At 35.5% G+C, this 27,043-nt stretch overlaps 1 protein-coding gene across 3 annotated transcripts in view; it reads right to left on the bottom strand.

Annotated features, from left to right (window-relative positions):
* SOS1 (SOS Ras/Rac guanine nucleotide exchange factor 1) overlaps nt 1-27,043 on the bottom strand; it is a 171,837-nt gene that overhangs the window by 69,209 nt on the left and 75,585 nt on the right. For all 3 annotated transcript variants that reach the window (XM_087436858.1, XM_004436726.3, XM_014792346.2), the window contains exons 2-5: nt 15,450-15,575; nt 6,847-6,978; nt 4,516-4,680; nt 3,439-3,648 (exon numbers count right to left, since the gene is read on the bottom strand). In XM_087436858.1, the coding sequence (XP_087292984.1) occupies nt 3,439-3,648; nt 4,516-4,680; nt 6,847-6,978; nt 15,450-15,575 (633 nt within the window). The remainder of the gene's footprint in view (nt 1-3,438; nt 3,649-4,515; nt 4,681-6,846; nt 6,979-15,449; nt 15,576-27,043) is intronic.

The raw sequence follows: 27,043 nt of genomic DNA, 5'->3' as shown, positions 1-27,043 counted from the left end.
AGGCTAGTTCATTTTGCAACTCAAACAATCATACAGTGTTTTTCCTCAAGACAACCACCGTACTTTGGTATGCAGCAGAAGTACTTTACGTATGCTTCCTATCTGCCTCAGCTCTTCTCTTACCCAGCCTTTCTTGTGGCATGCCAAGCTCTTGTGTATCTACCAGTAATGACAAAGAATCCATATGAAACCATACAGCCCCCTTTTATCTCACTTATTCATTCCACTCTTCTGTTATCTTATTTTTATTACAAATATATATGCATACAAGTATGCTCTAATACAACACTTCATGACTTCTGTAAGATTTTCTGTAGGTTAGATTCCTGGGTAAAAAATCTTTAAGAATTTTGTCATGGGGTATGTATTTAAAATGTCAATGGATATTTTCTAAAAAAAGAGTCCACTGGTTTACCCTCACATAAGTGGTTTATGGGAGTAACTCTTTTGCCAAACCCTTACAATACTGAATATCGCCAATCTTAACTTTTAGAAAAATGTTTACATAATTGACAAACAAGTACTAATTTGCATTTTTTCAATTACTATTTTTTTATTTGATTATCTTTATCAGTGACTATATTTTTTTGTCAAATCAATTTTGAGGCACGATTCAGATTCAATAAGATACAGCAGACCTCCAGTGGATGCCTGAAACTGCAGAGAGTACCGAACCCTATACATACCATGGTTTTCCTATACACATATACCTATGATAAAGTTTAATTTATAAATTAGGCACAGTAAGAGATTAACAACAATAACTTCTTTTTGGCATATCTGAATTGCCAGCATCACTATCTTGCGCTTTGGGGCCATTATTAAGTAAACACAAGTACTGTGATACCAAGATAGTCATCTGATAACTGAGAGGGCTACTAAGTGACTAACATGTGGGTTCTGTATACAGTGTGAATACACAGGACAAAGGGATGATTCACGTCCCGGGTGGGAAGGTAATAAATTTCATCATGCCACTCAGAATGGAGCACAATTTAAAACTTATAAATTGTTTATTTCTGGAATTTTCCATTTAATATTTTTGGACTGCAGTTGACCACAGGTAACTGAAACCACAGAAATTGAAACTGCGGATAAGGGGTGAAAACCGTACACCTATTTTAAGTGTACTTTTTGATGAGATTTTATGTAGTTATTTACTCTTGTAAATATCATCATAGGGCCGGCCCTGTGGCTTGGCGGTTGAGTGCACGTGCTCCGCTGCTGGCAGCCCGGGTTCGGATCCTGGGCGTGCACTGACGCACCGCTTCTCCAGCCATGCTGAGGCCGCGTCCCACATACGGCAGCTAGAGGGATGTGCAGCTATGACAGACAACTATCTACTGGGGCTTTGGGGGAAAAAATAAATAAAATCTTAAAAAATAAATAAATAAATAAATATCATCATAATCAAGAAACAAAACACTTTTGGGGCCGGCCCAGCCCCACAGAGGTTAAGTTCGGTGCACTCTGCTTCAGTGGCCTAGGTTCGCAAGTTTGGATCCCAGACGCGGACCTACACCACTTATCAGCCATGCTGTGGCAGTGACCCACATATAAAATAGAGGAAGACTGGCCACAGATGTTAGCTCAGGGCGAATCTTCCTCAGCAAAAAAAAAAGATACAAAACTTTCATTACCTTAAGTTTCCTTCTGCCCCACCCCCTTAATCACCACTAATGCCCCCGGAAACCAGTGATCTGCTTTCTGTCACTATAGATTAGAATTGCCTTTTCTAAAATATTAAACAAATGGAATTGTATATAGTCTTTTGTGTCTAGTTTCTTTGCTCATGTTTTTGAGATGCATCCATATTGTTGCATATATAACTACTTCATTCCTTTTTAATGCTGAGTAGTATTCCATTGTCTGGACATACCACAACTTGTATATCCATTCACCTTTGGATGGGATATTGGGGTTATTTCCAGTTTGGGGCTATTACAAATGAAGCTGCTATTAAGATTCATGAACAAGTTTTGTATGCATGTGTTTTTATTTCTTCTGGGTAAAAACCTAGGAGTGGAATTGCTAGGTAGTATGGCAAGTTTATGTTTAAAGTTATGCCAAACTGCCAAACTCTTTTCCTAAGTATTTATACCAGATTACATTCTTGGAAGCAATGTGATAATTTTATGCTCCCACAAGCAGTTGCTCCACATTCTTTTCAACTCTGGTATTGTCAGTCTTTTTAATTTTAGCCTTTCTAATGAGTAAGTAGTAGTATCCCATTGTGGTCTTAATATCTCAACTACTGATGTTGACCACTTTTGATATGCTTTTTGGTCATTGGTATATCTTCTTTTATAAAGTTTTCAAATTTTTTGCCCACTTAAAAATATCAGGCTGTTTTTCTAATTATTTAATTATAAAAGTTCTTCATATATTCTGGATAGAAGTCCTTTGTTAGATATATGTTTCAAATCTGTGACTGACTTTTTTACTTTTCTGACAATATCTTTTAAAGAGCAAAAGTTTTCATTTTAATGAAGTCCAATTCATTAATTTTTTATTTTATGATTCTTGATTTTTGTGTCCTAAGAAATCTTTGCCTATCCTTTACTCCTTTATTTTTTTAAACTTTATTAAAATAAATAGCAACACAATTCATCTATTTAAAGTGATCAATTCAATGGTTTTCACTATATTTACAGATTTGTGCAACTCATAATCTACTCCTTTACTTTTTAATGTTCACTCACTGCCATAACTTGAGCCCCAGTCCAAGCCTTTGTAGTGAGCACTGCTTCTCCACCAGTCAACCAAGGCTGTGTGGCTACAGTTCTAGAAATTTCTAGACTGCAACTTCCTGAGACAATCTCAACTGTTCTCACTCAGCATTTCCCCAGGAACCAATTAGATTGGTTTGATTACTATTGTAAGATCAGTAATTCCTTCTCTAAGTTAATGGCTCCCTCCTCTGTGCTCCCAAAAACACTGCTGTCGTACTTCTATTATGGTAATTACCACACTGAATTGCCATTTAATTTGAAGTTTACATCTTTGTCTTGACTAGACTAAACTTGAGGAAAGGAAATGTTTCTTATCCATCTTTGAATCCCCATTGCCAAGTATGGCATCTAACAATATAGGCAGCACTGATGAAGTGTTGGTTGAATGACTCAAATGAGTCAAATTAAACAAAAAAAATCTTCCACCTAAATAAGAGGCTTTATTCTTTGGAGTACCTGGAAGATTCCATGAATTTATTTGCACTTATATAATCAGTCTAGTTTAGATTTTGTCTTTTAATTTCTGATGCTTAAGTTATTGAAACCGTTGAAGCAACTTTGTGATCATAGGCACTACGAATTAAATCCCACAACTTAAAAAAAATTGACAAATTACCAATCATGAACTATATACAAATTCAAATTTGAGTAGCAACGTAAAATTCACAACACATGCAATGATATACTTGTACAGAATGATACTTACGTTAGCTGAAAACAATTTTGAATTGGAAACAAAGGGCTCTCTAAAAACTTTTATAATTAAATTTAGTTCCCTTATGTATTGTCGAATTTCTGCCATAAATGCTTTTACCAAATCATAATAAGTTTGCTCTCCTGAGGTGGAAGGCTCTTCATCAGTTAAAGATAATATATTTATATCTTCTACATCTTGATGAAACATATCCATCAATACCTACATAGAGAGATAAAAAAAAGTATAACAAAAAAGGAATTTATAGTCAAATTTGAAGTTAAGCACCCTAAGCTGTTCTTTGAATACAGTTCTTAAATGATAAAAAGCAGACACACAATTATCTCTTCTTAGATATATTGCCAACACCGCCCCCCAACGGCTTCTCTAAAACAGAATTCTACATCTGGTATCACAAACTGTCTCCTCCAAGTTTTCTATCAATACTAGTGTCTATCTGTTTGTCTGTCTCTCTTGTTAACTATTACTTCTAATTTATTCCCAAATCCTGTCTTGGATTTCTCTCTGAATTAGTTTCCTCTGTTTCACACCCTTACCATCACCACCTCATTCCAGGGCTTTACCACCTCATCTGTGAATAATTCTTATAGCCTTCTAGTTGGCCTCTTTGCCTACATTTGTTGGAGACTGATCAAAACAACTCCTGTTTTTTCCATGAATTCTACTATTATTATTCTTGCTGAACCTCATCTTTCCCCTTCTGTGAACTTCTATATCATTATCCCTATAACACAATTAAATGACATTTTATCTTGCCTTACTTTCTGCTTGTTTCACAAATATAAGTATCACTTCCTCAACTCTGGGGCTTGTTTTATACTCCTCTTGTATCTCCTCCCTGTGTGAGCACATAGTATGTACTCGAAAACTGCACGACATGTTTAAACACATTTTAATACCATGTATATAATACTCTATTTCTGTAAAGTGATATCTTGAGTACTTGCTATTAGATTACTAGAAAAATATCCTAACACATAATAAGCAGTTTTATTGTCTGAATAGTAATGTTAGCATCAATAAGTCACAAATAAAAACTTAAGAATATATAGAAGATCAGTATCCTACCTTATCAGCACACATTGCCACTTTAATATCTTGTTTTGTAATTTCATAATGCCGTATATTTCGTACATAATTCCCCACCAGCTTTAAAATGTCTGCTGAAATATATTCTAATACTGCTACTATGTAAACAGAAACCTGGTGGTCAATTTTATAACCTAAGACCTCCTGGAAAATTAAAAGAAAAGCATGTTGAAAAATCATATACTATAAATTTGACACACTGATTAAAAATAAACATGTATACAATTTAGCTTAACTTTTACTGAGGCCTGTGATTATCAACAGTATTTAATTTTAAATGCTTCACCTATGAATTGCTATTGGATACATACTGCTATTTGAAAATGTAAGCTAAGAAAAGGTAAGGCAAAATTACCTATGATCACGTAAAATACTTAAGAAGTACAGACTACTAAATAGATAATCCCTAACCCAGGAAGGGAAGCCCAAGTTTGGAGGAGGGGAAATGCTCATTGTTACCTAATTCAAAACACCTGGAATTAATTATGACAAAAGTTTTTTTCCTTTATGCAGAACAAGAGTTAATATATTATAAATATCTGGGAATATCTACTAGCCTTATACCTCTACCCTTCTTTCCAAAGAAATCTGGACTTCCCAAAACCTTAGTGGCACATTCCAGGTATCTGAGCTGTATCTATGGAACAAAATTCATGCTATGTCCTACCGAGCAGTAGTGGTTATTAAAAGCACATTAACTATTCCAATTATTAGACTTTAAAGAAAGTATGGGCTTTAGTGGGGCTGACCAGTTCCTACAGTAAAAAAAATTCTATTTTCTAAGCAATCTCATTAAGAAAAAAAAAACTTTGAAATAAGAAGTTTGCTTATAAGTTAGGTACAGGGTGCATTTACATTTAAGGATATGTAAAAATTATTAGCTGTTTATAGTGATGAGGATGTATTAACAAATTGAAATGATATACACAATTAGATCACAAAACTCAAAATTTAGGATCATTAATACAGCATGCACATACCTCAATCTGTTAATTCTCTTAGAATATAATTCAATGTATGACTAGTAAAAATCATGAAAAGAGAATTATAAAGAAGTATACAATTACTAATACCTTAGTAATTTTCTATAACTTCCAATTATTTCCTCAGACCAGTTATTAAGACATAGGTAGATATTTCTATTCAAACAACTCAAGTACAAAACATAACTTGTTGACAGTCTTAAACATCATCCAAGCGTTTAGCCTTAAATCTTAGACAAGATCAAACAGACCTGGATTTCCTAACAGTATCACTTAGAGCCCTGTGAACTTGGACTAAAAAGAAACTAAATCATTTTCTGCCTCAGTTACCTCATCTACAAACTGAGGATGATAACTTTGTTGGGTAATAAAATTTAGAGATAAGATATGCAAGCATTAGCATTTTGCTTCTTATAGTGCATATAAAATTACTGATATTGGGGCCGGCCCCGTGGCATAGCAGTTAAGTGCATGCGCTCCGCTGCTGGCAGCCTGGGTTCAGATCCCGGGAGTGCACCGACGCACCGCTTGTCAGGCCATGCTGTGGCAGCGTCCCACATAAAAAAAAGTTGAGGAAGATCAGCACGGATGTTAGCTCAGGGCCAGTCTTCCTCAGCAAAAAGAGGAGGATTGGCATGGATGTTAGCTCAGGGCTGATCTTCCTCACACACGCAAAAATAATAATAAAAAAACAATTACCGATATCAAAAGTACTAAGGTTTTAATTATAATACCTATATTTTTGATGTGAGAGTTAATCAACAGTTTGTTCACTGTATTAAATAAAAAAGAATAATTTCTAGAAACTCTACATTCTATTAGTTCTGGAGAAATTTTCAACTGACTGACTCATTTAAATGACAAGTAGGACTGGATAGTTTAGGTGATCTTTGGGGAATTTTTGTTCAAAGATTACACATAGCCCTAGGGCAGTCTCACAGGGGTCCCTACACACCTAATGATGTAAAAGATTAAGATCTGAAGGATTTACAGGGACACTTGGGTCTAACCAACAAGAAAGGAGTTTTATAAATTCTCTTTGAGGTTCTAGTAACAGCTAAGATGAACAAAATCCACAATTATAATTTTTCTTAGTTCTTTCAATTCGCTTGATTATTACTGTTGATCTGAAATTACTTTAAATCATTTTGCCCAACTTTACTTTCCTATTATCATATCATCCCTCCCCATGACATGAATTCCTGGAAAAATTAAAATGAGAGCATTTTAATCTTCAGTTGACTCTACTATCCATAAAATACAGTGTTTGAAAATAGTGGGTTTTATTGTGCTTTTAAAAGGCAAGAAGGCAGTATTTCAGCTTTACCTTTAATAAAGGATGAATTTTTTCTACTGGGAGAGATAAAGGGTTTCTTCGCTTCCTCTTTTCAATAGCCGATTGGGCATCAGCTATTGCCCACTTATCAATTGGATGAGGGAAACTTTTTTGAACACGTTCCTTGGAAAATAGGAAAATAACAACTAAGCAACAAATATATTAAATAGTGCTCTTCACTTACAATCTACTTTTAAAATCAAAAAATATCAAAATCAGGCTTTCCACATGTGGCATAATTTACACTACAAACATAGTTAAGCTAAGAGAAAACTGTAACTGTCAATGTATAGATTCTTAATTAGGCAATTAAGAGACTCAACATTCCTTGTATTATTCTAGGGGGAAAATCACATTGTGAATTTCAACCTCACTGTGATAAAGCTAATGAGAGAATGAGTAGAAGCCATTTTAAACATTACTTATATAAAATTTCAAGCAACAACACCTAAGCTTAAGAAGCTAATATCTAAATCCAATTCTCATTCATTTGTCCTTACTTTCAATACGAATTACAAGCTCAAGTAGCATTCCACGCTTGAAACCTCTAAGAATTTTGTTCTTTAACCATCATGCAAATGTACTTGACATCAAAACTGTTTACAAATCATGGAAATCAAGGGTTTACATTGGTAACAGCAATTTTAATACACTGTAGCTCATCATTAGAGTTTGAATCTTCCATAGGTCATTAAATTTTAACAAAATACTTCATTTTAATTTCCAGCACTTATTAAGTTAGAATTTCCATTGAAAATGAAAGAACTCATGTTAATTTCTCTATTTTAATAAATGAATGTAATTCACCTCAAACAAAAGACACTTCCATTCTCCCAAGTTTTTAAAATCCACTTTCAGGATACCATAATTAAAACCAGTAGAGGTCGCTATTACATAATTTTAACACGTTATTTTGAATTGCTCGGTATTTTAACTAGTATTATGTAAAAACTACTAGATAAAATTTAACATCACTCCTGATTATAAATCTAAATAAAAAGCTTTGGGGCCGGCCTGGTGGCACAAGCAGTTAAGTGCGAGCGCTCTGCTGCGGCAGCCCAGGGCTCACCAGTTCGGATCCTGGGCGGGCAACTATGCACTGCTTGGCAAGCCATGCTGTGGCAGCGTCCCATATAAAGTGGAGGCGGATGCGCACGAGTGTGAGCCCAGGGCCAGTCTTCCTCAGCAAAAAGAGAGGAGGATTGGCAGATATTAGCACAGGGCTCATCTCCCCACAAAAAAAAAAAATAAATAAAAAATAAAGTTTTGCCAGTTGCTATTAAAATGGAAAATACAAAAGAGATTGCCATGTGATACTCTGGGGGAGAAAGGAACATGTTGATTCCAGGACATGTTAAGAACAGATTTGGGGAGAACCCATTCAAGCTTAATAAATTTTCTCTTCTTCTATGTTCAAGGCTAAATCAGCTGACAAATATAAGAAGTGATCATTTTAATTCTAATTAATGGAACTAGAAGTGTGTTGAAAGAAATTATTGTAGTTAAAAAGAGTTTACAGGGACCACCAGGTGGCGTAGCAATTAAGTTCCCAGGATCCGCTTTGGCGGCCCAAGGTTTGCAGGTTTGGATCCCAGGCCGGACCCACGCACTGCTTATCAAACCCATGCTGTGGGGGCGTCCCACATAAAGTAGAGGAAGATGGGCACAGATGTTAGCCCAGAGCCAATCTTCCTCAGCGAAAAGGAGGAGGATTGGCAACAGATGTTAGCTCAGGGCTAACCTTCCTCAAAAAAAAAAAAAAGAGTTTACAAAATTTTTCAAATGCCTAGCTGAAAAGCTATATGCCAGGAGACGACACCTCATACAATAAAGGCAAATCAAAAGTCCAAAATACTAGGGAAGTTTGGCAGGTGAAAAAGAGGAGGACAAAAGACAAGGGTGAAAAGGGACATCCAAAACAAAAATTCTTTTCCTTTTTCCAAGTCAATACTACAGACTTGCTAATCCAAAAATGACAATTAAGAGATTTAAGACTAACTTTACCATGGTTCCCAATTAAAATTTTCACACTGATGGGTTTATAACCCATGGTTAACTGAATGGGTATAACCATGGTACAAATCTTATAATGGTAAGGCCCTGGCTTGCTAACTTTTTTTTTTTCAACCTCAACTCATAGTAAATAATAAACTCAACACATTTTACATTACATCCTTACACATCACACACATACTAAACTGGAACAAAGTTTCATAAAACAAAACCTTCCCTTATTATATGTAATGCACTGATATTTTCTATTCATTTAAAAAAATGTTAGTTGGGCAATGCACTAACCTGATTTTATGACTTCACTAATGGGTGATGACTTAGAGTCTAAAAAGCACTGGTGTATAGTGGTGATAGAAAAGCAGAAGAAGGGAACAGAAGCTGAAGTCAATCTGACAATTCTAAGTATATTTAACATATATATGTCTTTGAAAAAAAAATCATGGGTGGAATTACAGGGGCAAACTGTAGGCAGGTGCTGAGGTGGAAGAAAAAGAAACTAGAACAGCAATCCCTTCCCGTCTCAATTTTATCCACCTAATTCCATGTTTATCTATTATTTTGAGAAAGAAGGGGAAAGAAAATCAGGAATGATAAAAGAGAAAGTAAGAAAACGAAAATAATAATGATGAAGAACGCATTTTAAATGTACTTAGTGTATTACTGGAATCACATTACAACTATATACTTAGGAGGTAACACCAATGGTGAGAATGTATGGGAAAAGATCAGCAGGGTCAAAAAAGGTGCCTTGAATGCAGAAAGGCCAAGTTGAAAGAATTACTTTCTCTCTTGTAGTGGCAAATTTAATTATAATTTTAGAGCAAAACAAAATTTCTTTTTACAATTAATATGTATTTTAAAAGTAAAGAAGCCCAAGAAGGATTGATCAATGAAAGATTCATGAATTAGAATTCTATTACTTTGGTACTTTCAAGATTAATAATTTCATTTGAAATGAGAAACTCTGTGTTGATTAATATCTAGTGGCTTTGGGAAAAATACATGAGATATAGAGCTAGGTTTGAGATTCAGCTGTCTCATTAGCAGAACCTTGTCTTTTCCTTTACATAATAAAGGGGTCTGAATAGATAATCTTAAAGATTGATGCCAATACAAATATTCTAGGACCTATCAAAATTCCTACACATGTAGTTCAGTGCAAATATTCAGACCTATAGGTACTTTTAAAGTCCTATTAATAGTAATAAAGGCTTAGAATGTGTGGAAGAATTTTTTTTCCTTTTGTCTAGAAAGGTAGAAAATATAGAGAAATTACTTGGGAAATCTAAATGTTAATGGAAAAATTATTAGAAATTACAAGGATTCTTTAGGATGTGAAGGAAAAGAAAAAAGTTAAAGAAAAAAATGAATGTAAAAGGAAAGCAAACTTTTTAAATTTTAGGATATGATTCATGGAAAATAAAAAGTCTAAGATACAGGAGTCCAAGTAAAGCCTGAGATAAATAAGAAGAAAAATGTATCAGTGTCCTAAGAAACAAAAGTTGTTTAAACACAAGACACACAGGCCAGAAAGGGAAACAGAAAAGACATTACAAATGGAAACCGGTCTAGGCACCCAGAGAGAAATAAAGAACAAGTACAATTAGAAAAGGACAAGATCCAGGAAATTAAATAAAGAGTATACTTTACCAGAGACACATCACAGAAATGATACTACTAGTTTTTGCTTCTACTTTTTAAAAATATTAAATATAGAAAACAAAGACAAGGAGAACAAACTAGATTGAAGCAACTTTTATACACTTTTAAAACAAATTATTTTGAAAAGACAGGCCAAATAATATATACACCCCTCCTCTACATTCCCAGAGCATTTATATGTTCTTCCTTATTCATCTGGAACACTGCCTGACAGACAGTAGATACTCAGATACGGGGGGCATGGATCAGTGAACACTGACTACGTCAATAAAACAAAATCCCATTTATTTGGATTATGATGGTTCACAATTTGTGATGATCTGTAGTATAATTTATTAAAACTTTTTAATTTGGGCTGGCCCCGTGGCTTAGTGGTTAAGTGCGCGTGCTCCGCTGCTGGTGGCCCGGGTTCGGATCCCAGGCACGCACCGACGCACCGCTTCTCCGGTCATGCTGAGGCTGCGTCCCACGTACAACAACTAGAAGGATGTGCATCTACGACATACAACTATCTACTGGGGCTTTGGGGGAAAACAAATAAATAAATAAATAAAAAAAAAAAAAAACTTTTTAATTAGCATAAGCAAGATATAGATATGTATGTAATCCATCAGTTTTCAAGCACTTCTGAAGTGTCTATTTTCTTAAAACCATAAGGCAACTAAAAATCACTCTCAGTTTTTCATTAAAAAAAAATCTCCTAGGGGCCGAATATTAAGCAAGAATTGCCACCTTACTTTCAATTATGCTTATACTTTAAAGTAATTAAAATGCATTCTTTAGAAAGATTAAAAATTCAAATATTCCATTAATTTAGACTGATCTATTTTTTTTTAATTCTATTTTCATCTTTTTTTTTTTGAGGAAGATTGGCCCTGAGCTAACATCTGTTGCCAATCTTCCTCCTTTTTTCCTTTTTTCTCCCCAAAGCCCCAGTAGATAGTTGTATGTCATCGTTGTATATCTTTCTAGTTGCTCTATGTGGGACGCCACCTCAGCATGGCTTGATGAGCAGTGAGTAGGTCTGCGCCCAGAACCTGAACAGGCAAACCCCTGGCAGCTGACACAGAGCGCGCTAACTTAACTGTTACACCACCGGGCTGGCCCCAAGACTGATCTATTTTTTAAACTACATTTTTTTATGTCGCCCTCAAAATTTTTTTTTAATTGTGATGAATTATCTCTTACCTCAAAATTTATTTGAAGGGCGTGCTAAATTCATGGCCCTTATTATTGTAAAAGAAAGCTCCATATATGTATTAAAGAAATAAAGAATCCTAATGAATGAAGAAAATGGAAAATTATTTCCTGATAAAAGAATCTAAGACACCATTATATTCATCTAAATATCTCCATATCTCTATATTCTTATCTAAATACCCTTCCAGGAATAGTACAAAAAGAAGGGTATTTGACGATGACTGGAAAAGACCCAGGTTTCCATCTTTTTAATTTATTCTACCATTCTGGGGGGGGTTGTCTAATATATAAGATAAAGAGAATAATAACTACTCCACAGGGTTGTTGTAAGGACATAAAAATGTATATAATAGTACTTTGAAACTACAAAGCCTATTACACAACTGATTGCTATTTCTATTACTGTCATACATTCTCTTCCAAAAAAACCATTCCCAACCCCAAAGCCAGCTCACTGGAATATCATATGGCTGCATCTATTTTAAGGGCCCAGGTTCAGTGCCTGAAAATAACAAAATAGGGCATAGGGTAAACATCTTTGATATCTCAGAAGCTTTCTAAGTGAGTATTAAAAAGCTATGAAATATCCTTTATTATTTAGAGTCTTGAGTACCTACATATTGAATAAATCTGTGCAGGTAGAAGACTGAGAGACTCATTAGTCATTTTTGAGAACTCCTGGAGATCTCCTTCAAAATTGGAAAATTATATAATAGTTTCTATATTAATTAAAAGGAGGAAATCAGATAAACATAGATATAGTACAATGTATCTAGAAAGAGCTGAATTTGAGTTTGCAACGTTATCCAACTAGAAAATTCCTGGAATGTACCAACATCAGAATGATAAGCAAGACGAGATCTATAACCCATTCTAATACACTAGGCATAGGGTTGGATGCTGCATTTTATAAACACTGTGGGAGAACCTAACTAGGATCTGTAAGAGATCAAAACTGGCCACCTCAAAATATGTCTCTTTACCTTGATTATTTTCTGTGATGGACATTTGACCTCCCCCATTAACTGCCTAAAGAATTTAACATAGAAGGCCTGTTACAGAAAGGAGCCACTACCATATGATGGCTGTAGTATAATGTAAAATAGATGTGATAAGAAAGGCACCAACAAGCCCATCTTATCAAAACTTCTGTCTCCCAGGCCACATTCTCTATAGGTGGCTCTGTAAAGAGCTGTCTGACAAACATTTGCATTTCCATCTCCATGTGAATTGTCTTCCTCCCCTCTGAAATCCCAAACCACTACCCCCAAACACCCTCTTCACCTTTAGCTGAAAATACTTAAGCGAGCAGCTTAGTCAGAATGACGGAGTTGCTCGGTTTCTATTTTCTGAGTTTCTCCCATGTATACATGTTATTAAACTTTGATTTTCTCCTGCTATTCAGTCTCATGTCAATTTAATTTGTAGCCCAGCCACAAAGGACCCAGAGTGGGTAGAGGATACTCTTCCTCCCCCTTCAGATCCAGAAGAGCAACTGGAACTGTTTATGATGAGAGTCAGGCAGCCAATTCTATTTAAGATCTACTCTGAAGCCCAATGTAATAAGTGTCTAAAGGAAATTATGAATAAAAGATATTTGACCTTATAATTCAACAGGAAAATGGGATAAAAATGTATGAAATCTACTTTAAATTACTTAAGAAATCAGAGTGAATTACTATTCCATAGTACACAATCTTTTCTACATATACAACCTCTGTAATTCAATATTTCTTAATATTTCTTTGCCTCAACTGAAATCTGGATCTGCCCTGAAGACTTCTAGAGCAGGAACTGCCCTTGTCCCCAAACCTACAAGATGGTGGATTTAACATCTTTTCCACACCCCAAGCTGCTTCTGGGACATCACTCTTCCACTCTCATATAAAGTCCTGCCATCACCCTGTGTGACCTTATTGTCTACATTAAAAACACATAAAATATCCTGGCCTCTTAATTCCTCGAACACCTCATCTTGGGGACCTTCATCTCTAGTCCAGCCACCACCACATGGCCACATCTGTTTTGTAACTATGTTACCAAAGAAATCTTCAATTCCAACAACTCTGTCCCTGATCCCAATCTATTCTTCTATTTCTCTCACTCAGGTATTCTAGCGTTGATTTCTCTGACCTTACTGGGAAATCCAATACCCTGTTCCCTCCATGTTTTTCCAATCTACCTGCCCTCTCCTATCTGGCAGGATAGTTGAGTGGAATGTATACCCAAAAAGCTTAAACTTTCTGGGTTAGAGTCTTGGCTTCACTAACTATTAGCTATGACCTTGGGTAACTTATTTAACTTCTCTGTGCTTCAGTTTTCACATTTATTCATTCAACACATTTCCTGAGTGCCTTCTCAGTGCCAGACATTGTTCTAGGTGCTGGGGATTTGGCAGTGAACAAGAAAAAAATCCCTGGAGCTTACATTCTAGTAAGGGAAAAAACAGCACCATCTTCATGGGATCATTAAAAATTTTAAATGAAATATAAAACATAGAAGTGTTTAGACCAGTGCATGATACTACTGCAAGCACTCAAATATCAGCTATTATTACATTTCACTTTTTTCCTTATCCAATTTAGACTCTCTGATGCTCTTTTCAGCAGTTTCTCATTGGATATGTCTATATATCTATCTATCCTTCAACCCTCAGGGCAATAGAGCAGGGCCTGGGGTTGACAGAGATACCTCCTCCCCAGTTACTGTGTGCTATAAAATTATTATTACATTCTATGTGTGCTGTGTCCTGAAAAGGGTCCTAAAGCACTGCTATTACCAATACTACAACTCCCTTGCCCTACTGTCCTGCCATTGTATACCCATGGTGAAGTACAACTCAACCAAACTAATTTTTGTGTGCCCACATTTGAGTACTACAAAAAAAGGTCACAAAAACCCAAAGATTTGTACCACTATACATTTGAGCTCATTAAAGTCAAATGATCCTTCATCATTGCCAGAAAACTCCTTCTGTATTTCCAGCTCTATCTCCCATTTTCTACAGTTGGTATTTCAAACCTACTTTCTTCTCCTCTCAAACTTTTGACTCCTTCAGAACTCAATTTAGATGCCTCTTCTTCCAAGAAGCTAACCCTAAGCCCCAAAGCCTATGTTATTAATTTGCCCCTTTTATGGTTTCCCACATACCCTTTGCTCATAGTAAGTACATCACATTATGTTATTGCCCGTATACCTATCTGTATCTCCACTAAACTATAAGCCCTAAAAAGACAAGGGCCATGTCATCTTTTAAGAGATCACAGAACTAACTTCCTAGATTTTTAGACATTTCCCTCCCTTCTACTTGGTGAGAAGGGGTTCACTTACTATCTAAAATACATGTAACAACTGAAGATCAAAAGATTAACTGAAATGTTTTTGAAACAATAGCTGGCTTTAAAAAACAAAAGAAACACCTGGACATATTTCACTCTTAAAAATATGAGTACATATATATCATTCTAACACCAAGAACTAGTTCAAAACAAAAGTTCATTTTATATTAAAATCCAAACATGGAAGAGTTTGACAGCTAAAACATACATAAGCTATCATATACCCAATACAAAGTTAAAATAAATCCAGTCTTCATTTTTTTAATACCATATATATATTTTGTGAAACTGAAAAGTAAACTTTTTCCCCCTTCACTGATATTACAATAAACACACAGATTAGATATATATAAAGTAAATACAAGGCAAAACTTATCATACCTCTACATCTGAAGCACTTCGAGGCTGAGCTTGGCATAGCATATTTAATAACTGCAAAATTAATTCTTCAACATACTGAAGAGCATCATCACTAGACTCCAGAGTAGGATGAACTTGCCCCTGGACCTATAAACAAAAAGCAAGTAATTAAAATATAGGTTTGTTTCATCTAATTACACAAATAAAATAATTTTTTTTTTTTTGGTGAGGAAGGGTAGCCCTGAGCTAACATCCATTACCAATCCTCCTCTTTTTGCTGAGGAAGATTGGCCCTGGGCTAACATCCATGCCCATCTTCCTCTACTTTATATGTGGGACACCTGCCACAGCATGGCTTGACAAGTGGTGCGTAGGTCCACACCCAGGATCTGAACCTGCGAACCTTGGGCCACCAAAGCGGAGCGCACGAACTCAACCATTACGCCACTGGGCCAGCCCCCAAATAATTTTTTTTTTTGTACTCAGGAACATGGCCTGGCTTGCAAATACAGACTTGAATCCAGAAGTCAAGAGTTCTCAACCTTTTTCCCAGCCACATGCAACATATACGCTTACCAACATGCTCCTGGAGATTCAGATTTCTAACTGCGTAATTTCTTTTTTTTTTTTTTTTTAAAGATTTTATTTATTTATTTTTTCCCCCCAAAGCCCCAGTAGATAGTTGTGTGTCATAGCTGCACATCCTTCTAGTTGCTGTATGTGGGACACGGCCTCAGCATGGCCGGAGAAGCAGCGCGTCGGTGCGAGCCCGGGATCCGAACCCGGGTCGCCAGCAGTGGAGCACGCTCACTTAACCACCAAGCCACGGGGCCGGCCCCTCTAACTGCGTAATTTCAATATTTTTTTTCTTAAACCATGGTTACCCCGAGGTGTCAGAATACAGAGAGGGAGGAAGAGATTGAGCTGGGGATAAAAATGCCGTTTATATGGTTTTTGCCGAGAATATTTTACTCAACATACTGTGTGGGCAAAACTGACCTTCTATGGGTGTTTGTCCCTTGTTTAACTCTATCTTTCCTACTAAATGATAAAATCCAAGAGGAATGTGTCTTATCTTATTCACCAGTGTAACTCCAGCATCTAGCACTGTGTGGGACATACAATCCAAGCTTGATAAATATTTGTTGAACACAAAGTCACCCTGTATCAAAGGACACAAAATGGGCACTTTTGACAATTTGTGACTGTCTGTGCTTTAGGAAGATAAGTTGGCGGTCACTCTTTCATAAATGCCTAATAATCTCTACCTTCATTTTCCTTGACTATTTCTTTGGAGGCACCTCAAGCCACTGGTGTCTGTAAAACTTACATTTTAAAAAGGGGCATGATAGTCTTTACTTGCATCCCATTGTCACTCACTATGGGTCAAAACTGTTCCCTACTTAAAAAAATGACAGAAAAATCAGTTCCAGGAGACAAATAACACATGTTTCAAAATACGCTCAACTCCCTGAACGGTGGTAGAGCACTCATTGGATGAGCGTGCACAGTACTCACTGGCCAAGAGCATTTCATATGGCCTGTCCTACTACACCTCGTTAGCTGAGAGGGTATGACAGCCTCAGTGTATGGGGAAATTTTTATAAACAGTTTACTATATAATGAATTTTTAAAATATATGTTAAAAGTACATAGACAAGTATATATATGTATATATGCATTCACAACTTATTAAAGAAAAATATTTTATAATTTTTTTTTTTTTCTTTTCTCCCCCAAAGCCCAGTAGATAGTTGTATGTCATAGCTGCACATCCTTCTAGTTGCTGTACGTGGGACACGGCCTCAGCATGGCCGGAGAAGCGGTACGTCGGTGCGTGCCCGGGATCCGAACCCGGGCCGCCAGCACCGGAGCGCACGCACTCAACCTCTAAGCCACGGGGCCGGCCCAAGAAAAATATTTTAGAAGCAAACAACATTATGACAATTCAGAACTGTGTGAAGATGTGTGACATCAAGTATGAAATTTAAAACAATTTATTATTTTACAGATGAATAAACTGAGCCTCAAAAGGCTTAAGTCATTTACCCAAGCACTTTTGGTCATATTCAGTATAGCAATTACCAGCCTGATTGTAATTGATCTGTTTACAAATCTGATCACTCTATTAGGTGACTGAATGGTTATGCAGTTAAAATAACGGATAGAGTTTGGACTAGCACCCAGAATCCACGTTTCTCAGTTCAGTGCTTTCCTTTCACCATGCCATAACACTCTAAGTGTGTAGGTAACAAACTGTGTACACTTACTCCTCTTCAACACTTAGCATAATTAAATTACCTTTTTTTTTTAAACTGGAACTCGACAAAAGTTTTATTTTTATACATTGAATTGCATGCCCTACTAGCTTAAACTGTCTTCTCAGATACCCTTCACCTTCATGGCTAACTTACCCTCATTTAGCAGGGAATCCTAACACCACATGGTGGGCTTTTATGGGGGAGCTCTCAATCAAGTCCTTTTAAATTTTTTTTTTTTTTTTGTGAGGAAGATCAGCCCTGAGCTAACATCCATGCCAATCCTCCTCTTTTTGCTGAGGAAGACTGGCCCTGTGCTAATATCTGTGCCCATCTTCCTCCACTTCATATGGGACACCGCCACAGCATGGCCTGACAAGCGGTGCATCAGTGCGCGCTCGGGATCCGAACCCGGGCCGCCAGCAGCGGGACATATGCACTTAACTGCCACACCACGGGGCCGGTCCCCAAGTCTTTTTTATTTTTAAACTCACTTTTCTTAATATCACTGACACAATCTATTCTACTTATCTCGCTTCTTTGCTCCTTTTCCATTTTCTTATAGAGTTCCATATCTTCCTCCACTCCTTAAATGTGGATTCTATCTTTGTTTGCCTGCTCCCTACTTCTGCTCTTTCCCCCAAGTAATCTCATTTACTTCCACATTTTGAACTACCACCTGCGTAGATGACTCCAAATCTATCTCTAGTCCTGAATTCTCTCCTGAGTTTTAGACCCATACTTCAAATTACTTGCTAGATATCTCCATGTATCATACCAAAATCTCAAATATAAAAAAAGAACTTATTATAAAAGTTGAACAAGAAAAACTGTATCTCACACATAGAACTATATCTCACAAATGAATATTTAATTACTTTCATTCATTCATTCATTCATTCATTAAAAACACAGTATAGACAGGCCCTGCTTTCACTAAGATGTAGTCCTGGAAAATGTAGCTATAATTGGGGGTTATGTTCCTGTCCAAGGCTCCAGCATCACATAAACTATAGCTACAGATTTACAAAACCACAGAATTTTAGAATTAAAATGGACTTTAGAAGTAATTTATCTCAGTCTTCTATTTAGCCAATAAGAAAAAGGAGACAACCACAATCCTGTAGCTATCTAGTAATGCTGTAAGTACTGAACCTGGGCCTCCTGGAGTCTAGGCCAAGCTCTTTCCACTAAACCCCCGACTGTCAAACCTGGAAGAGTCTGGGAAGTGTCCTAGCAGCCCATCAGCATAAGCAGTAAAATGCCCATGGACTGTACTATTTATATAGTGGGTTTCTATATAAAACTTGGTTTGAAGCATGTTGTCATACTTTAATAAACATCGGCATGTCATAAATGCTAATGCAGTACTATAAATCTTTATTATGTAAAAGGCAAATCTGTAATCACTGGTTACATAAAGTATCCCAATTTATTATATAAAATTATAAATATACTAAAAATAAGACATAAAGCTAAAATGCTAGAGATAATAAATATTAAAATAAAAATATTTAATCAACAATAACTCCAATTAACTTGTAAAAATATCAAAGCCCTTTGAGGAAGTGGTTTAGGTACCCCAAAACACATTTTAGAAAGTATTCAGGAAAGTGTCAATTGATCAGATTATTTTAAAAAAAAACAATGTTGTTTTTCAAAGAAACCCATGGAAACAATACAATTCTTCACTAATATAGCACCTCCAGCTGCTCTTCAATTTACATTTTATGCTGAAGCAATTCAAACTATTTGCAGTTTGCTCAAACATCGAACGCAGTTTCACTCACACTGATCTCCATGCTTATTATCCATTCTCTTACCCTTCCATCTACCTATTTGACTTTCAAAACCCAGATCTCACCTCATTTGGGAAGACTTCTTTGTTTCTTTCTAAGGCAGAATTAATCTCATTCATTTAACTGATTTATTAACTCCCTTAAATATCAGACCCTCTGTTAGGTGCTGGATATGGAGAGATGAATCAAAAATAGTCCCTGCTCCTATGGGGCTTATATTCTGCTCTCTGCTAATCCTTGTACTAGGTACCACACTTTTGTTATCAGGTTTATCATACCAAATTATAATTACATGTCTCCTTGTCTATTTCCTCTGTTGAACAGTGATGCTCCAATTGGGTAGGGCCTTGTTTATCTATTTATAGAATCATTTTCTCTTTGCTTTTCACTCCAAATCCCAGACATTCAGGAAATACTCAAAGCTTCTGTGTTGTAGGGGTGAAAGGGATAAAATATTTCTTTCCTGGAATTAGGACTGTAAAAGGGTGGTGGTAAGGCTAGAGAGTCTGGTTGAATTCAGGAGCATAAACCCTTAAAGCAGAAATCATTCAACATACAAAGGCAGTAGGAACTAAAATAGAAGTTTACTATATAGAATCAAATAAACTGTATATAACCACAATGGTGAAATGTTATGGTTTAAAACAAACGAAAAAAAAACTTGATACTGCTTACAATTCAGGCACATATAATTCAAACGTTAAGTTTGAAACCTTGTATGATACACAAAATTTTAGAAATTCAAATTCAGTTTTATTCATTGATGGTTAGTAATGGCCAAGTATAATCTACTAGGTAAACAAATCATACAAAGATTTCAGCATAACAGAAAATAATGCATGATGCCAATTGTTCTTCTAAGTTTCTGGACATTTACCTTTATCATATCTTAAATCTGCCAAATTAGGATCACAAGGATCATTTGCACAAGAGACTAATAAGTTATTTAACTTCCTTAAAAACAAAAACAATAGTTTAAAACCTCGGACTAAAAAACATAGGGAATGGTAAATGTTTAAAGACAAGCACAGCACCAATTCCTGAAATACACAAACTCTGCTCTTTATTCTTTCAGGGAAGATGCTAAAAGATTTCTTTAATGAGCAGACAGAGTAGTATTACATTTCCTATACAGACAGAAGAAAAAACACTTCTCTTCTACGAGATAGTGTTACAGCTAAAGTATTCCATTCCATCTAAATGGTACTCAAAGATATTTAATAGATCAAATGATCCAAATTATTTAAGACTATACAGAATAGGTTATCCTGCCAAATCTTATGACAGCCTTCAGAAGCAACCTACAGCTGATATTTACTCTGTGTGTGTGTGTATTTAGGAGCAACTGGGTTTAAACTAGATGTAGGTTTTCTCTTATATGCAGTTTTTAAAAAGATTATATTTTATACTAACATTTATTGACATAGAAAATTTCATATACTTCTTTAAATGCAATTACTTTACATAATTTAAGTAAATGCAAAAACTTCACTAAAGAATTAATGACAGCCATGAATATGAATTTTATATGATCATGACAGTAATTCTTTTAAGGTATAATCACCATATTTAATTAAAGATGCCACCCATCGAATTTTAAACCTTCCTTAAAGACTGCCTGCTTCTATCTTGACAGTTCATTTTGTCTCTAGTAATTTCTAACAGACTCAGAAGCAACTTTTTTGGCTATTACTGCCAGATTTTGTGAAATCTGAAAAAGCAAAGGGTCTATATCAATTAGGTCTACATCAATTCCTAGCTGTTTGATACATGAGTCCTCTAAGTGTATTCAGGAACCTCTTGGGTAAACTGCCAGAAAACACTATGTTGAATTCTGATGAATCTTTAATAGCCTTTTCTAGCTAATAGCTCTCCAAAGAATTAGTAAAGCTTCTAAACTGCATTTTGTCATATCTTGAGCCCAGATCTGCTATTTTTATTTATAAATATAACAGGAAAATTTGAAAGAAAACTGGTATTCACAAAACCTTTATCATGCAAATAATAAAGATTTGGAGTGTTAAATCTCTTTCTTAGTGTTACAACGATTGTTTAGTCAATGTTTGATGTTTTAGGTGCTTATTTCTCCTCATTCTGAGGTTTACCTAAAAATCAAAGCAAAAATCTTTTGTTAAAAAAATTAAAAGAGACAAAAGTAAAACAAATCAGAGAACTTAAATCTTTTCCAAAAGTAAAACTGACTGAAAATATTTTCTCATTTCTTGGGGACTGTTAATTAGCCTTTAGGCCCGTGTATGTAACAATCTTCTTTTTTTCCTGAGCTCCTCTTATTTGCTGGGGACACAAAGATGAATGAGGACATGGCATCTGCTCTCAAAGAATTCAGCTCACAGAGGAGCTAGACAGTAAACAACTGACTTAACACAGTGTGATGAGGCTAAAATGGCACTATATTTAAGGCATAGTGATGACCACAAAAAAGAGTGACCCTTGCTGATTATGTGTGAGGAGTATCAGAAGTCTTCACAAGCAAAACACACTTGAACTGGGACATAAAGGATGAATAAGGTGTGATAGGCAGCAGAGCTTTTACTAAAAGAGCTAGCATACAAAAAGGCATAGAGGCCAAGAGCAAATGATGTGTTGGGGAAACTATAAAAGTTGGACCAAAGAGTACATGCGGGGAAAGCTAAGAATGGAAAGGACGGGCTTGTATGTCATGGTAAGAAGTTGGGAAGTGATCACGGAAGCAGAAAATAATTGAAGAACTTTAAACGAGACATTGACATAATTAGATCTGTTTGTTCAAGAAGGGTTAACATGAAGATGAGGTTAAGGGAAGCAAAACTAGTAGGAAGGATGCTGCAGGCTCTGTAAAAAGAAACAATGAAGGCCTGAACCAAAGCAGAATCGTGAGAGGTGAAAAAGAAGTGAGGAGGTAGATTTTAGATAACAATTTTTTAGGTCACTGGGGGCAGCAATGAGAACCACCAACCTAACCAGGACAGGAAATACTAGAGGAGGATAATATTTTGCAGAAAAGATAAAAACTTATTAACACTTTAGTTTAAGGTTCTTGTATTATACCTAGGGAAACAAAGCTGAAATTGTTTTTCATCAAGTGGTTTTTAAATTTTTATTGTATTTTATTTTTTTGTCTGTTGAAAATTATTTGCCCTAGTAGTGTTTCAAATATTCAAGTAGCAAAAACAACCTAACTTTTGGGTATTTATGGTAGATATAAATTTACTTACTAACCTACTAGCTGACATAACCACGGGAAGTAAAGAGGGCTTACTTAATAAATATTTGCAAATAACTGAGTCCCAATTTTCAAGATTTCTTCCTCTTTTACTTATGTTAAAAGATTAATGGTTACAATAATTGCTTGAAATAGATAAAAATTATTTTAAGACCACATCACATATTTGGCCATGTGAGCCAAATATTAATAAACTAAAAATCTGAGAACTTATACACTTTGTAGAAGCAGCTTTGGACTATTACATATGGGGAAAAAAAAAGTATATGTACAAAAATAGTAAAGATAATTTAAATTTTAATTTTTTAAAATAAGAGCAATGAAAAATTAATATAGCTAACATATAGCAAAAAACTTTAAATTATAGGAAACATAGTTACTAAATTCTACCTCATACTATCTGAAGAAATTTTCAATTACACTAGGAGATATTCATGCATAGTAAATTTAAAAACCTACACACACATTTAACTCTTTATTCAAAACTAAATTGTAAATGACAATATAAGCCTGGAACATCTTATTATATCAGAAAGCAAGGAAGCTCTTAAAGATAAATGGATCATAACAAAAAAACACAGGAATATCACAAAAGGGCAAACAATAGGCTAATTCAAAAACCAAATCATGTGTAACTGATTGAAATACAACAAATTTACAAAAACCAATGAGGTCAAAATGATGTTTTAAAAAAACTCATTGAACAGCACTGGAAATAACTGAGGCACCAATTCTCTATCCTGAAAGAATTAATATACATCCTTCTTTTCCTGTCTAAACTGTACTCCAGGATAATCAAATAGTCCTAGCTGCTGAGGAATTCTTTATAGAAGGATTCCAGGTAACAAATGTAGAAGAAATGCAGAGTTAGAAAACCATTCATTTGCTACCTGAATGACATAAATTCAGATATTAATCATCAATAGATGAAAGCATTATATGAAGAGTCGATCTTTATAAAGGAGGGCTCAGGCTGTCACCTCCTGAATCCCCTAATCAATCTTAGCATCACTAAAATTGGGACCAGACTTGATGCAGTGTGAAGCCACAGCACCACCTGTGAAGTATTCTTGCCAAAAAAGCTGAAAATAAATATAATCAAGCCTCTAAAGCTAACTGCCATTTATAGAAACTATGACAGATATAAGAACAAGTTAGATATTAACAAGGAGATAAACAGAAAAATCCAGAATGTTGGACATTCTGCAGGACAACTGACCCAGTTCCTGCAACAAGTAAACGAGGGACAGACGGTCTGTAAATTAATAAATTTAAGAGACATAACAACTACATGTAATGTGCAGACCTTGTTTGGCTCCTGATTCCAATAAACCAACTGCAAAAATGACACTTTTGAGACAAATGGACAAATTTAAATTTTGACTGGTATTATTAGATGACACCAAGAAATTGCTGTTAATTTTGACAGCTATGATAATAGTATTGCAGTTATATAAGAAAAAGATGCATGTTGAAATACGTAGGGAGGAAATGACCTTTGATGAATCAGATTTGCTTTAAAGTACTTCAGGAAAAATAAAAAGGAAGGTGGATAAAGTAAATGTGGCAAAATCTAGGTAACTCTTGACTCTAGGTGATGGGCACATAAAGATTCCTTGTTATATTTTGTGTATATTTTAAATTTTTCATTAAAAAATATTGGAATGGGATATGAAAGTACTGCAAATCACATAGGGAGCTTAACAACAATGCAAATTCACCCTACTCCAACTATTCCCTTTGAGAAGCTTTGGGGATGGGCCCCAGGATCTGCATCTTTAACAATACCTCAGGGGATTCTTGCAAGTGGTCCTCAGATCACAATTTGAGAAATATTAACATAAAAAAAAAAAAAAACTTAGTCTGCTGAGCCTTAAAAGGAAATAAATAAATAAGATAAAAAGAAATCATGTGTTTGTGCATAGAGAAAAGACCTAAGGGATATGTCAGCAATGTTTTCTGTGAGTGGTGGAATAATCTGATGTCTTGAATTTTTTCTTTTTACTTATCTATATCAAATAGATGTTCTACAATGAAAAAAAAAATTAACATAGAGAAAGGAACTCCTGAAGTCCTACATACATCTGATGAAGTTAAGGGTAGATTGACAGAAGATCTACATCTTGAGCTGACTTTTGAAAAATGAATGGAAAACTGCTAGGTGATTCAAAAAGGGAGGGCAATCCAGAAGGAATGTAAGTAAATGTACAGAGATATGAGAGGACATATTGTAGTTTAGGGAATGCCAAGCAGTTTGGTATGATTATAATATAAGGAAGTACGGGAAGATGGCAGGAGATGAGGTGGGCAAGAGGCAGAACAGAAAAGATTTCTGTATGCCATCCTAAGAAAATTAAACTACATTTAAAATATTGGTGCTAAGGGAACTTTTATTCTACATTCTAAACAGTTTAGTTACAAGAATTTGGAAACAAAATATCCATATTTTGAGGACTACCTTTTGTCTCAAAAAGGGTCTTGGTAAAGAGACCTTTTCATAAAAAAACAGTGTACCAATATCATAAGGTAACCTTCAACTAGGTTCCCCTGCACTGTCCACTACCTAAAATGAGGTCTTAAAAAATATGTACTAAAATCAAATGTACTTAAATAGTATGACAAAAACCAAACAATACGCCCACGTTACCATTATGTTTATATAGTACATATATACACACTATATAACATAATGGTACATACTGGTACATATGTACATATTATGTATTTCCTAGTTTTGTCCACTGAGAGGGCTTAAAAGGACGTATACCTCAGTAACAATGAGCACATCCAGTGCCCAGATCTTGGTTTCTAACACCATTCTCCAAAAGAGAAAGCAGGGTTCCTTGGAGAAAGGCTGATTCTAGGTCTGAGGAAGGGAATATACAAAATGAGCCTACAGCATCTTGTAGTGCCAGAAAGTAAAGAAGTGCTCAAAAAACAAAAGGATAGGGTATGTGAAAAAGACATAGGGGGTAAAAAGAAGAAAAAATAAAAGAAAGGGAAAAAAAGACATAGGCACCAACAAGAAAGAGCTCCCAATGGTCAAAGCTGGAACAATTTGAGCAAGAAAATAAGCAATGTATTACTGGATTAAAACCCAAAGTATAAAATAAATAAATATCCAAGAGGCCATACTGATATATATAGATAAAAACAGATATATGAAATACAAATATATATATTTACTTTCCTAAAGAAAGGAAAATTTGTCTCTTTTCATATATATATGTGAAATATATATATTTCCTTTGTACATGTGTAACTATGTATAAAGTTACTCCCTTCCCCATGATCTCAGTATTTAACCATGAGAAAAACAAGGGACAAACCCAAAGTGAGGAGGATTCTGCAAAAACCCTGACCAGTGCTTCTCAAGGTCATCAAGGACAAGAAAAGTCTGAGAAACTGTCAAAGACCAGAGGAGGCTAGGGAGACAAGTCGACTAAATGTAATGTGGTATCCTGGCTGGGACTCTGAAGCAGTACAAAGGACACTGGGGAAAACTGATGAAATGTGAATAAAGTGTCAAGTTCAGTATATAATAATATAATAATGTACTAATGTGGATTTCTTAGTTGTGACAAATATACCATGGTGACACATGGTGTTAATAAGGGGAAACTAGGTAAGGAGTATACAGGAATTCTCTATATTATCTTTGCAAATTTTTTGTAAATATAAAACTATTCCAAAATAAAAAGTTTATTTTTAAAAATCTGGGTTGCAGCTTAAGAAGTACTAGAAGGAAACTTAAAGCCTCAAATATTTCTATTAGAAGGAAAGAAAGCGGGGCCGGCCCCGTGGCTTAGCGGTTAAGTGTGCGGGCTCCGCTACTGGCGGCCCGGGGTTCGGATCCCAGGCGCGCACCGACGCACTGCTTCTCCGGCCATGCTGAGGCCGCATCCCACATACAGCAACTAGAAGGATGGGCAGCTATGACATACAACTATCTACTGGGGCTTTAGGGGAGAAAAAAGGAGGAGGATTGGCAATAGATGTTAGCTCAGGGCCAGTCTTCCTCAGCAAAAAGAGGAGGATTAGCATGGATGTTAGCTCAGGGCTGATCTTCCTCACAAAAAAAAAAAAAAAAAGGAAGAGAAAGAAAGCATGAAAATTAATGGGCTAAGCATCCAAATCAAGAAACTGGAGGGGGTGGGGGGACAATAAAACAGTGCTCCCTAAAAGAAAGAAAGAAATAAAGAAGAGCAATAATTAGTAAATAAAAAACAAAGTTGATATTTTGAAAACACTAAGTAAACAGGAAAAGAGCTAAGAGATTGATCAAGAAAAAAAGAAAATGCACAAACAAATGCTATTATATACAAAAAAGAGACC

Source organism: Ceratotherium simum, chromosome 11 (genome assembly GCF_057802395.1).
Source record: "Ceratotherium simum simum isolate JZ-2026a chromosome 11, ASM5780239v1, whole genome shotgun sequence".
In the NCBI taxonomy this organism is placed as follows: Eukaryota; Metazoa; Chordata; class Mammalia; order Perissodactyla; family Rhinocerotidae; genus Ceratotherium; species Ceratotherium simum.
This window is presented reverse-complemented; position numbering and strand designations above follow the sequence as displayed.